This window comes from Pleurodeles waltl, chromosome 6, assembly GCF_031143425.1.
Source record: "Pleurodeles waltl isolate 20211129_DDA chromosome 6, aPleWal1.hap1.20221129, whole genome shotgun sequence".
Taxonomy (NCBI): domain Eukaryota; kingdom Metazoa; phylum Chordata; class Amphibia; order Caudata; family Salamandridae; genus Pleurodeles; species Pleurodeles waltl.
Window position 1 is genome coordinate 247,356,831 of NC_090445.1, and position 12,390 is coordinate 247,369,220.

Below are 12,390 nucleotides of genomic sequence, written 5' to 3' on the forward strand. Positions count from 1 at the left end.
GAAGACTCTGAAAATTACACTGTCGAGTTTTTAAAACAGCAAAGTATTCTTAATCTAAAAACTGCTTACCTTATAAAGAATGCTTTGTTTCAAAGCATATATAAAAGCAACTGTTATTTTTCTAAATTGGTCTCTGATTTATTTTTTGAGTGTGTGTCTCATTTATTGCCTCTGTGAGTACACCAAATGCTTAACACGGTTCTTTGATAAGCCTAACTACTCACCCTCACTATCACAAAAAGAGCACTAGACCCATCTATTTCTGCCTCTGCAAACCTTGTGAAAAGTAAGCAACCGTCCTTGGGAGACAGCACCTGTATTTGACCTCTGTCTTTGAGGACACAGCAAATGTGACATGATAAGATCAAGGTTTAAAAGACTGTTAACAGAAATCAAGTTTGTGGAAGGATACAGAAAGCACAGTTTAGGCAACAGGAGGGATGGACTGAACCTGGTGAGCCTAAAGCAAATAATGGCAGCAAATGGAAAGCCAGAAAGTGTGAGTTACAAAGCGAGGTCTGGTAGGCTGAGACCTAAAAATGAATTATTTTTATTTACATACAGAAAATGCAGAACAGTTAAAATAAGGATAAACACAAAATAAGATGATCCTAGCACATTCTCGGACCAGGTTATAATCCTAAAACTTTTTGTAGTGCAGAAGTAAGGTGCTACATTTCCATGCAATGGACCACTATGGCTAATAAGGGCAGGTTTGTAAGTTATTGACTAACAGTGAGAGTCTTTGGGTCTTGGTTATAAAGTGGCTCTTTTATAGCTCCATTCAATGGACAAACGTTTTTGGACACACTGTCTTAAGTCCGCCCATTGTCGCTAAAGTGCTAGAAATGGTCCTGGTACATCTATAGAACGCCTCCCCAAACTTACCCAGAAACCCACGTTTTGTAAATTTTAAGACACAGTTTTCAGGTGGAAAGGGCACATAGCACTTCTAGCTTACTGTTTTGTAGAAGTAAGTAGCGAACATGGAATTTAGGCTTGGGATATTTTTTACCTGAATTATGAAGGATGGATCCAAATATAATTCCGGGATCTCCCTTTGGCCAATGTAACACTATTTTAACACCTAGGGGTAACTGGGAGAGTGCCTTGTGTCCCTCTTATATGTCCGTTGGGCTAATAGGGGCTCTCACAGTGGTATGGAATCGTACCAGTCGTCATAGTACAGCAGGCTTACCACTCTCAGTTCTCAAATAATTACTTCCAGACCTCAACCCTATTGCGCACCCAGAGTTTAAAGCAGATGTCTTCAGTTCAGTTGTGTCCACATAGGCTCCAATGTCATGTTGATTCTGGCCATCCTACTGAGATGAGACGGACCTACAGGGCTTCACTTCCTTGAACGTCTCCCCTTGTATTGGTCTATTCCTACCAAAGCACCAATCACTATTGCCTCCTCTTGTACCAGGTGACAACAGTTTAGTGCTAACTCAAATGCAGTGAATCTGTGGAAGGTTCAGTGCTGGAGAAAAACAGTTTTCAAGTGTTAGCAATTTAATATGTTCACATATTTCATTAATATTCTGACCTGTGATGCTGCACATCCATTTGTGCTTCACAAATCTGAAGCAGGTTGTAGGCCTCGAGCAGGTTGAAGTCCTGCTAGCTTACTGACTGTCTTTGGAACCCACAAAGACTTTAAGGTACATACTGTGATTTGTTAAATAATGCTTTTAATACTGCAAAATGTCCCCTAATAGGCATTCCCAGGCAGTAGGGAGCATAGTTATATATTTAAAATGTCAATTTGAGAAAGAAACAAATGCTGGGAAGAGCTGTTCTGTCAAAGTAAGTAACCTTTTGTTTGCAATTTGGTGTAAGATTCTATTTCTCATCATTATAATTAGGGCTATTTGAGGTTGAGTTGATGTGAGCTTATTGCAGACATACTGCATGTACAATCCAATTATTTTCCTTTTGCTCTCTGCCACCCTCCTAATCCCTCCTTCCCTTGATCTAACTAACTTCATCAATCTCAAATTGGTCTCCATTTGATAGCCATGGAAAGGTGTGCAGACTGTTTCCAAGAACTTCTGTTTATCATCGCTACTGCTCCAACATAGTTTTCTGAAAATCACCATTCTTAATAACACGTCACATCACTTATCAAGTTGTTACTGGGTCAGTCAGTGAATGCCTGAATCCGGATGTTGTTCTTTGTGCTTTGATGTGCTGTTCTTCAGCTTCCCCACCTCAGCTTAAGGGAATTTGACACTAATTAGTTACATCTGCCACTTACAAAATGTGCATTTAGCCATTTGCAATTGTTTTCTCTTCATTTCAACACTAGCTTTCTTTGGGGGCGAGGTAGAAGCCACAACTTTCAAATCCAGAACTTTGAAACCATTGGATTTTATCAAAGTTGTTAAAGGTATTATGTTGTTAGTAGTTGCTGTGACATACTCTGTACTTTCGCTTTCAGTTCCTCAAAAGACAAGACCTTCTGAATGTCCTTGCCCGCATGATGAGGCCTGTTGGCGACCAAGTGGTATGTTCATTATTATCACATTACCTTGCTTTGAAATTCCAGTTGTATGCATTATTCATAGTAGGTTCTTTCTTCTCACTTTTGGGTTCTTGTTTTCATATTAAACTCTACAGAGCATAATATACATATGTGATGTTTTAGTCACATTTGGGGGAAGATTGCTGCAGATCCTGAAAATAAGCCTACACATTGTATGTTTTTTTCAAGAGGTAATCTACGCAGGTTCACAGTAAATGTATACTTTATAGTCCTCAGACCTACTTTTGGATACTTCTACCAACTCTTTGAAGTCATTAAGGGAGCACCCACACTCCTCTAGCCCGATCCAGCAGTTGTAAACTGTCAGACTCGGGTTAGGATTCCCTGTAAAGTTGTAAAACCAATTAGGAACCCTTATATGTCCTAGCACTAATGAAGTGGAAGAGAAAGATTTTGCATTTGTTTTTTTTGTTTTTTGTTTGTTTTTATAATTGTGCTTTCAGTCAGTACAACACAGTCACATGGTGAAAACAATCTTTGTAATAACTGGCATGTAATCTTTAATGATAATACCTGATAATTCCGTACAGAAGTATGCTTATTTAGGATAGTAAGATTTAATAAAACCATTGTGTGCTATCCTTTTGATTATGCAACCACATAGTTTCAGGTGTGAATCTATTAGAATTGTAGTACTTGGTTCTTTTTAATTAGATTAAAAAGCATGTGATTAGCTATGTAATAGCATGAGCTACATAATATAGCAAGAATCATGATCACAATGAATACTTATTTTTGTTTAATGACTGTAATTACTCAAATTAAAAAACTGTTTACGTTAGTGAGTCCCATTATTATATTATAACTTGTAATGCACCGTCATTGTGCACTTCCTGAAGTCTCCTAATTTTATGCTTCTCTATTTTATTTCTCTAGTTGGAAACCTGTTAAAGCAATGCACTTAATGAATTGTAGTACTATAATATTGCATTGTAATAGATGACATTCAATTCTGTTTTTGGAAGTAAACATCTGTAATTGAAAACCATGTGCCTAGGCTTTGATAAAGATGGTGAGCAGGCAGCATATCCTAAGAAGTTGGATTTTCTGAGGAGCTATGTGGGTCGCGTAAAGATTGGAGAGCAATGAAATGGCCATTTGACAAACAGAAAAAGTAGACCAATAGCTTGAGTAGCGGAAATTGGGCAGGAGTTTGAAACATATCGTAAGCATGTTGAGGAGAGCTGGGAACAGCTTTGAGGGAGAAGAAATTGTGGACAGGTTAAGAAGCTGGGATTGCACTGTTGGGCGAATAACCCTGAGGCAAGTCTATTTGTTCTGATGACCTCTCTTAAAAAGTCAGAAAGGAATAGAAGTGAAATTAGATGCTTTCTAGAAAGTAGAAAGGGTGCACATAGCCAAACAAGCTTCATTGCAACCAGTCTGAATACCCACCTCCTGCATAAATACTCAGAAATAGGTGGCAAGGACAGATGTTTTTGCCTCTGAGATCTGCAACTAAACAGGAACATAAGGGAGCGGCACAGGAAAGCCCATTCTTTGCATTCCTGAGGAACTGTTCTCCATCAAAATATGATCTGATGGATATGCTCTGCACGATTCCTCAGAAAAACCTGATGTTCAGTAACAAGTTTGACAAACTTCAGAAGATTGTGACAACTGGTAGAATTGGTGCAGACTTTCCCCGCAGAACTCCAACAGTTGCAGACAGATTTAATCAAAGTGCAAGAGTGGGCGATGACAACCCTAGAACAGCAGAGGAACGTGAAAGAGGACAGAGCTGTTAAAAAAACTTCTTCTTTATATCAACAGACATAGGAGTACTTGGTGTCTCTTATGTCTTGGAGAGGATTTGTGACCGTTTTGATATCAGACACCATTGGAATCCCCATCAAACAAATTGTGGAAGGCACATGTAGGTGTTTCCCTTGAAGGGGGTTGAAGGGCCATACAAATTTGCTGACTTTGAGAGTCAAGCAAATTTGAGGAAATAATTAATGGAAAAGGAAACTGCTAGAGATCAAAATATATTTTATGGGACCTTGGACCAGTATAGAACCCAGAAGAGAGAAGGTGTTTGAGCTCCTTGAATAAGGAAGTGATCTAGGCCCAGAGGTCAACTCAAGAAACACCAGGCGCTGCAATTCATTACAGCAGCTGTAACAGTGAGTTGCTTGCAAGCAAGATGAGAGGTGGATACCACAGGTAACTTAGTAATTTGGTGAAAATTGAAGTGCGTGAGGCTTATTGAGATGCTTGGGCCTTTGCAGCTCAGAAACAGCCCCCACTTCAGTCAGACTGATATGGTGGCAGTTCTGATGACATAGTAGAATATCCCTTTCCCTTCTTTGCTGTTGGTTTGCCACCTCCTACTCTGACCCTTCCTTTATCCTCACCTCCCATACTGCTCGATACCTGTATTCTGTCTATCTGATTACACACTCTCAAGAACATTGTTTTCAGCAGAAGCTGCCACTCTAGTACCTTATGTTGCCTTTGATAGGGACAGAGAATGGAATATGAGGGCTCAAAAAGCACAACAAACACCTATAGAATGGAACAGGATATTACATTTGAGAGTGAGGAAGGGAGACTAGGTGAATAAGTGAACTACTACAATACTTTTTTTTTAAACTAGAGGAATGGAATGCTCTTTGTTCTGCCCCTCCTATCACTGGTTGGTCCAGTTTCTATTGTTTGTAACATGCTGATCAAAAATGCAAGTAATTAAAATAAAAAAATAAAAGCACACACACATTTGGAAACGGCACACAAATGGTTAGTGAGAGTTTATCTTTACCTTTGTGCTTGTCGTGATGTGTTTTTTTTCTTTCCAGGCTGGAAGTCGCAGGTCAAAGCTGGCCATTTTCTTGATGAATCATCTCTATAATAGTGACCTGAGCTGGTTGTTAAACTTGAAATGTCTTGGTTCAGATGCTGAGATGATTTCCCTATTTAAACGTGTCTCTGTAGCTAGAACAACCTGTCTGTGTCACTGCAGCTAAACAAAGATATCCAACATAGCCACTACAGTTTAGTTAGTTCAGGCTAACCTCCAACAGTGATATGGAAATATTTGGTAGTTTGGTACAGAGTAGAAGGCTGGATCTATCCGGTGTGAAGAGTATGTCACAGGCCAGCTCAAACTTGCGCTTGAGTGGACACAGACCCCTTAGATGCAAACACTTGTTCTCCAGAGTACTAGAGTTTAGTGCGATTCTCCTTGGTTACTTTTTTCCTGTCTCCTTGTTTCTCTTCCCCATTTATTTGTGTCCTGGAAAAACCTGTCTTTAGATCCATTGCTGTGGTTAAACTGTATGAAGATGAAATCCCAATGCATATAATGTCTTGTAGCAAAGTGTAAGGAAATGCCTTTTTTTGTATGGTCACCCCCAGGTTTTTTGACTGAGGCTGCTGGTTTTCAGAGTCTGAGAGTGCATCAAGTCCTGCTTACCAGACCTCCGTGCCAGTGACTGACTGCAGGGTTACACGCTGACCCCCTCAGCAGTGATAACTCCTGAACGGTGAGACCACACTTGATGCTCAAAGTTATCAAACAACTCGTTACATTAAGCCTGACTTGGTTCTCAAGTTGAAATAATATAACAAGTTAGTGTGTGATTTTTGCAAAGTTGCCACTTTGTTGCCTTCCGTCTCCTATGCCCTTAAAGGTGGCACATGGACCTTGAACCTGAGACTGCATTCTAACCTCCTGGGTAGAAGTGCTAACAACTCCCAGGAAAGGCAGCAATAGGGACCTGCACCAGAGAGAGGTGTTAGCTCTTTCCTGCTGGAAGCCACACGGGTGCTGGCCTAAAATGCAAGCTTCAAAGCTGATTTGGCCTTTGAAGAGCAAATGGAACATACTTGGGAGAAGGGCAGCCCCATTGTTTAGGCAGACTAGCTGGCAAAAGGTAAGGAGAGGGGAAACGCTGTCAAACCCGTTTTCCAGGGACGTGTAGCCACATTGGTAGTCACATCTCTGGGATATACTGGGGATCTATGGACATGGGTTTTGCCATCTTTGGAGTGGGAAGAATGGTGCGTCCTGGGATAGCCAGATGCCACATTTCCTCAGAAAGTGGTCATCAGGAGAGAGGGAACCTGGTAGCCCATTGGCTACCAACCACATCCTACCCCAAGGGCATTTTCTGTACATAAATAGGGCACCTCAGGTACCCAGAACTTAGATCTCGACTGGACTGGAAGAAGGACCAAAGAAGGAATGCTCTGCTGCACCAAGTTCCCAGCAAAGAGAGACTGCACCGATGTGGACTGCACCTGGTGGCTAGTTATGAAGAGATACTGTGCCTTTTGTGTCCTGTTCAAGGAAAAGTCTGCTCCAGAGTCCAGCCAAAGGTAGGAGACTCCAACGGCCAGCGGACTTGCCTCCTGTGAAGGCTGAAAAAGCCTGCTAAGGGTGAGTGGGGGACCAGGACCGGACGCTCAGAAGTTGAACCTCCAACTGCTGGACCAGGGGAGTCGTCAGAGTGCAGCTTGGTCACTGAGAAGATAAGCTACATCCCGGAGAAGGATTTGACCGTGACCGTGACCGTGACAGTGGACGACTGGACTTCAGCAAGACTAAAGAGGACCACAAGGGACTTTAAACCCCCGTGACCTGGACCCCTTCATCACCTTTGTGGACTGAGGAACCCTGCAGGAAGACACCTGATGACCGAGTCACATTCACAGCATCCTTGAGCATCTTCAAGCATCCTGTATCTGCAGCATCAGGACCACTTCCATGGGAATCGATTGAACGAGGATAAAGTTACTGGAACTGCTGGAAGACTGCTTCTTCAAAGGAGGTAACTGTTTTTAAAGCTTTACTGGTCTGCTTCTCTGGCTCCCTGCCGAAGTTAATGTCCCAAGCAATATTCCATCTAATTTTTTTCATCTGTGTGCAGCAATGAAGGATCTCTGTCCACTGTAACCAAGGCTGTGCGCACCAAAGGCATGCATCAACTCACCATGCAAGCGATGCAGTGCATGAGCTACCAAAGTCAATAGGTTTTGCCACTTCAAATTAAAAGTAACAAGGTGAATTTTTACTTATTTTTTTGCATGTAATAATCATTATTAACGGAGCTACGTTCCAAACTCGCACTCCACTTTGTAATTTTGTATTTGTGATTTATTAATTTTTTCCTATCTTACACCTGTGCTGATCAGGAATGTGCAATGTCTCCAAAATTGCACACTTAAGTATTAAAACCATGTGCTGGTAGTGGATCCCCACTTGCCTGACCTGGTCGCACTTAACATCCAAACCTACCAGTTCTGCTTCAAAAATTTGAAAAACAATAATTCTCTACGAACAGTAATACTCAAGTCTCTTTCCTGTTTATTCACAGCAATAATCCTTTGTTTTTTGTTTGCAGTCAAATCCATTATTGATGCTTGTATGTCCATCAAACACATGCAACATATAGCAATATAACCAATTTTATCAGTTCCTATTACTCAATGTATTTCGGGTCAAATTACCCTTCTTCAGGGGTCTCTGATAAATGAAAACATAACAATCTGCCAGCACCGAAGACAGTCTCTCTACTTAAGCAATTATTATAGTATAAAAATGTGTTCACATGAGCCTCACACAGTATCTTAATTCTTAAAAAGCAAGAAAAGTCCAGAAATGTGCACAAACTTGAAGAAACCACCCAGTGCGTAATATCACCTACAGTCAAAGAAAATGTGTGTACTTTTCTCTGGGAGTGAAAATGTTAAACAAAAGACAAATGCATCACTCTATGTAAAATTATGGAAACGACCCAGTGTGATTCTGAATTACACCCAGAATTCAGCTTAATGTGCATGATTCTATCAAATGATGCTCGCGTGAAACAAATGGCAAGTACCCCGCATAGTGCTGATGCAGAGATGCACAGCATGTTCTCCAAATAAACTCTGTTCCAAAACCCAATGCTAAGTGATGATGACATACTTCTTAGTTAAAACAACATGCTTTTCAGTTCAAACAAGAAGAGGTGTGCCCTGCTTACCAGGACTGTAGAACAGGACTGCCTTGAACAAAGAATGCCAACCACATTCACCATTACCGCCGTAACTGATGAGCTGCGGACATGCTTCCCCATTCAATGCTATAAGCCAATAGCATAACACGTCTTCACGCAAGAGCTTCAGGGGTGGAAACGTAAAGGTACCTGAATTACATAAGATCCCAGAATGCTACTAAACATATAAATAGAGGTGAGTACGCCCAACAGTCCCGAAAAAAAAAAACACTGATGAGAGCTGCTAGAAAGCTACAAAGTGCTATACCCTAAATATCATATATACATACCTTTGTTGGGGTAAAAACATAGAGTGTAAAGAAATGCGACTATAATAATCCCAAATGCTCTCTCTGTGGTAGTGTTGGGGAACATTTCAGGCTTATCAGACGGTTGTGTTAAGCATTTGTTGAACACACAGAGAATACATGAGATACCCACTCAAGAAGGAACTCAGGACCAATTTAGAAAAATAACAGACTTTTATATTAATCTAGACACCAAGATCTTCAAGATCAGATAAGTACTTTTCGAGTTAGCAATTGTAGGAAAATGGCCCTTGTTGCAGTTACCCTGCCCCCACTTTTTTGCCTGATATTGATGCTGACTTGACTGAGAGTGTGCTGGGACCCTGCTAACCAGGCCCCAGCACCAGTGTTCTTTCACTAAAATGTACCATTGTTTCTACAATTGGCACACCCCAGGCACACAGTTAAGTCCCTTGTAAAAGGTATGAGTGGTACCAACGGCCCTGTGACCATGGAAGGTGCCTAAGAGCTGCAGCCTATGCTGTGCCACCCCAAGGGACCCCTCACCTGACACATGCACACTGCCATTGCAGTTTGTGTGTGTTGGTGAGGAGAAAAAGGAAAATTCAACATGGCATCCCACTCAGGATGCCATGCACGATAAACTCTGCCTGTGGCATAGGTAAGTCACCCCTCTAGCAGGCCTTAAAGCCCTAAGGCAGGGTGCACTATACCACAGGTGAGGGCATCGCTGCATGAGCAATATGCCCCTACAGTGTCTAAGTCCATTTTTAGACATTGTAAGTACAGAGTGGCCATATTAAGTATATGGTCTGGTCTGGGAGTTTGTCAAAATGAACTCCTCAGTTCCATAATGGCTACACTAAATACTGGGAAGTTTGGTATCAAACTTCTCAGAATAATAAACCCACACTGATGCCAGTGTTGGATTTATTAAAAAATGCACACAAAAAAGGGTATCTTGGAGATGCCCCCTGTATTTTACTCAGTCCTTCAGTGCAGGACTGACTGGTCTGTGCCAGCCTGCCATTGAGTGACGAGTTTCTGACCCCCTGGGGTGAGAGCTTTTGTGCTCTCTGAGGCCAGAAACAAAGCCTGCACTGGGTGGAGGTGCTTCACACCTCCCCCTGCAGGAACTGTAACACCGAGCAGTGAATCTAAAAGGCTCAGGCTTCATGTAAAAATTCCCCAGGGCACTCCAGCTAGTGGAGATGCCCAGGGACGAAGCCCTCGCTTTTGGCGTGTGGGATTAGTGCCCCTCCAGTGCTCCTCTAATCCCCCTGGTATGCCCTCCGAGCCACAGGTCCTTACCTGCTGGCAGACTGAATTCCGAGTACCCCCTGTCTCATAGGATGCCATGTTAAAATTGCTCAACTTTGACCTCTGCAAAGGTTTTGACCTCTCCATCCCGTGTTGCTGGTGGTGGGTGTTTGGGGTTGACTTGAACCCTTAACGGTGGACTACCTATAACCCGGAGACTGGAATTATAAGTTGTGTACTTACCTCGAAAACTGTACTTTATTTTCTTCCCCCAGGAACTGTTCTGAAAAAAAAACTTTTTAAAAAAATAGATACTCTCGGTTTTCTTAAAAAGTGTTTACTTGACTATAGTGAAACAAAGTTACATTGATGTCTATGCTAAGTACTTACCTGCAACAGTATTTACTGCTGAACTGAGTCTTGTGGTTCTAGTAATAAATAAACAAAAATATATTTTTCTATATAAAATCCTATTGGTCTGGATTTAAGTAATTGAGTGTGTGCTTCTTCTATTGCTTGCGTGTGTACAACAAATGCTTAACACTACCCTCCGATAAGCCTAACTGCTCGACAACACTACCACAAATAGAGCATTAGTATTATCTATTATTGCCTCTGTCAAGCCTCTTGGGGGACCACTGGACTCTGTGCACATTATATATCTAATTTTTATGTAGCATATACAAAGCCAGCTTCCTACAGCAATATATAAAAATACAGAAAATACTGCTGTCAGATTTTAGGCATGAGCCTCAAATGCAGTATTCTTATCCTATGGGGAAAACATGCATATACTGTATAGGTTCACTTACAAACGACTTACATGATTGTTGTTCTGGGCTTAAGGTAAGTAGGGGCCAAGGTCCAAGGAAGCATCAACAGTTGGGTTTATCTGTCCTAGTATGCCCTGGTGCAGAGGGGCTTCCAGGGTTGGTAGCCTTGCTCGCTACCTGTTGAAGTCAACAGGAAAAGTACCTGTAGGAGAAAGGCTGCAAGTGGGGACTGGAGGACCAGTCCAGCAGAACCCAAAGGGGGGCTCAGCTCTTGAAGGTTTCAGGACCACAGAGAGCCCGGCGGTTTCAATGGGCTCGGACCAGGGGGCGCGGATGCCTAGGTGTTGTCTGGAGGGTTGGCGAGGTTGAGGCTCTCACGCTTCTCGAGGTACCTGCAGAAGAGGGGAAACAAACACAGCAAGTTATTCTGGCGTCGAGCTGGCATCTCTCGAAGTCCGAAGTTGTGCAGGTAAGCTTTGGCGGCGGTGTTGTTCAGACTGAACACAGATAAGCCTTGGTGCTTGCAACTGCTAGTGGTACCCGGGTATTGGTGCAGGGAGGATCAGGGCAGTATCTCGAAGACTGGATGGGTCAATGGGGCTGCGTTTCTGGACAGTGGGGATCCTCTTCCTGGCAAATTGCTCCCTCAGTGGTCCTGATTGTCTGCAAAGTGAGGAATCTGGCAGCCGCGGTTGGTGCCTGCTGGTGCATGGAAGTGGCTGCTCCACTCCAAGGGAGATGCTGGCTGGTTGGTGAAGTGCTGGCAAGCCTCTGAGGCTTTGGGAGGATGCACAGCTGCAGGGGAGTCAGGTCTTTGCAATTGTTGGGAGAGGAGCAGGTATGCAGGGTGTGGTGCCAAAGTCCACAGCTGGTCCACAGTTCTTGTGTGGGTCAGCTGTTCTTTGTCTTTCTTCTTCTTGTAGTCAGATTAATCTAAGTTCTGGTATCAGGAGACCACCTAAATACCGAATTCAGGGGTGTTAATTGGAGTGAAGGATAGTAGCCAATGAGCTACTGTAAGGAAATGCCTCCTTGGCATGGTTGCCCCCTGACTTTTTGCCTTTGCTGATGCTATGTTTACAATTGAAAGTGTGCTGAGGCCTGCTAACCAGGCCCCAGCACCAGTGTTCTTTCCCTAACCTGTACTTTTGTATCCACAATTGGCAGACCCTGGCATCCAGATAAGTCCCTTGTAACTGGTACTTCTAGTACCAAGGGCCCTGATGCCAAGGAAGGTCTCTAAGGGCTGCAGCATGTTTTATGCCACCCTGGAGACCTCTCACTCAGCACAGACACACTGCTTGCCAGCTTGTATGTGCTAGTGAGAACAAAACGAGTAAGTCGACATGACACTCCCCTCAGGGTGCCATGCCAGCCTCTCACTGCCTATGCAAGTATAGGTCAGCCACCCCTCTAGCAGGCCTTACAGCCCTAAGGCAGGGTGCACTATACCATAGGTGAGGGTACCAGTGCATGAGCATGGTACCCCTACAGTGTCTAAACAAAACCTTAGACATTGTAAGTGCAGGGTAGCCATAAGAGTATATGGTCTGGGAGTC

At 42.9% G+C, this 12,390-nt stretch overlaps 1 protein-coding gene across 3 annotated transcripts in view; it reads left to right on the plus strand.

The window, feature by feature from the left end:
- Positions 1-12,390, plus strand: part of CCDC47 (coiled-coil domain containing 47) — a 273,202-nt gene that overhangs the window by 90,911 nt on the left and 169,901 nt on the right. For all 3 annotated transcript variants that reach the window (XM_069238027.1, XM_069238028.1, XM_069238029.1), the window contains exon 6: positions 2,444-2,509. In XM_069238027.1, the coding sequence (XP_069094128.1) occupies positions 2,444-2,509 (66 nt within the window). The remainder of the gene's footprint in view (positions 1-2,443; positions 2,510-12,390) is intronic.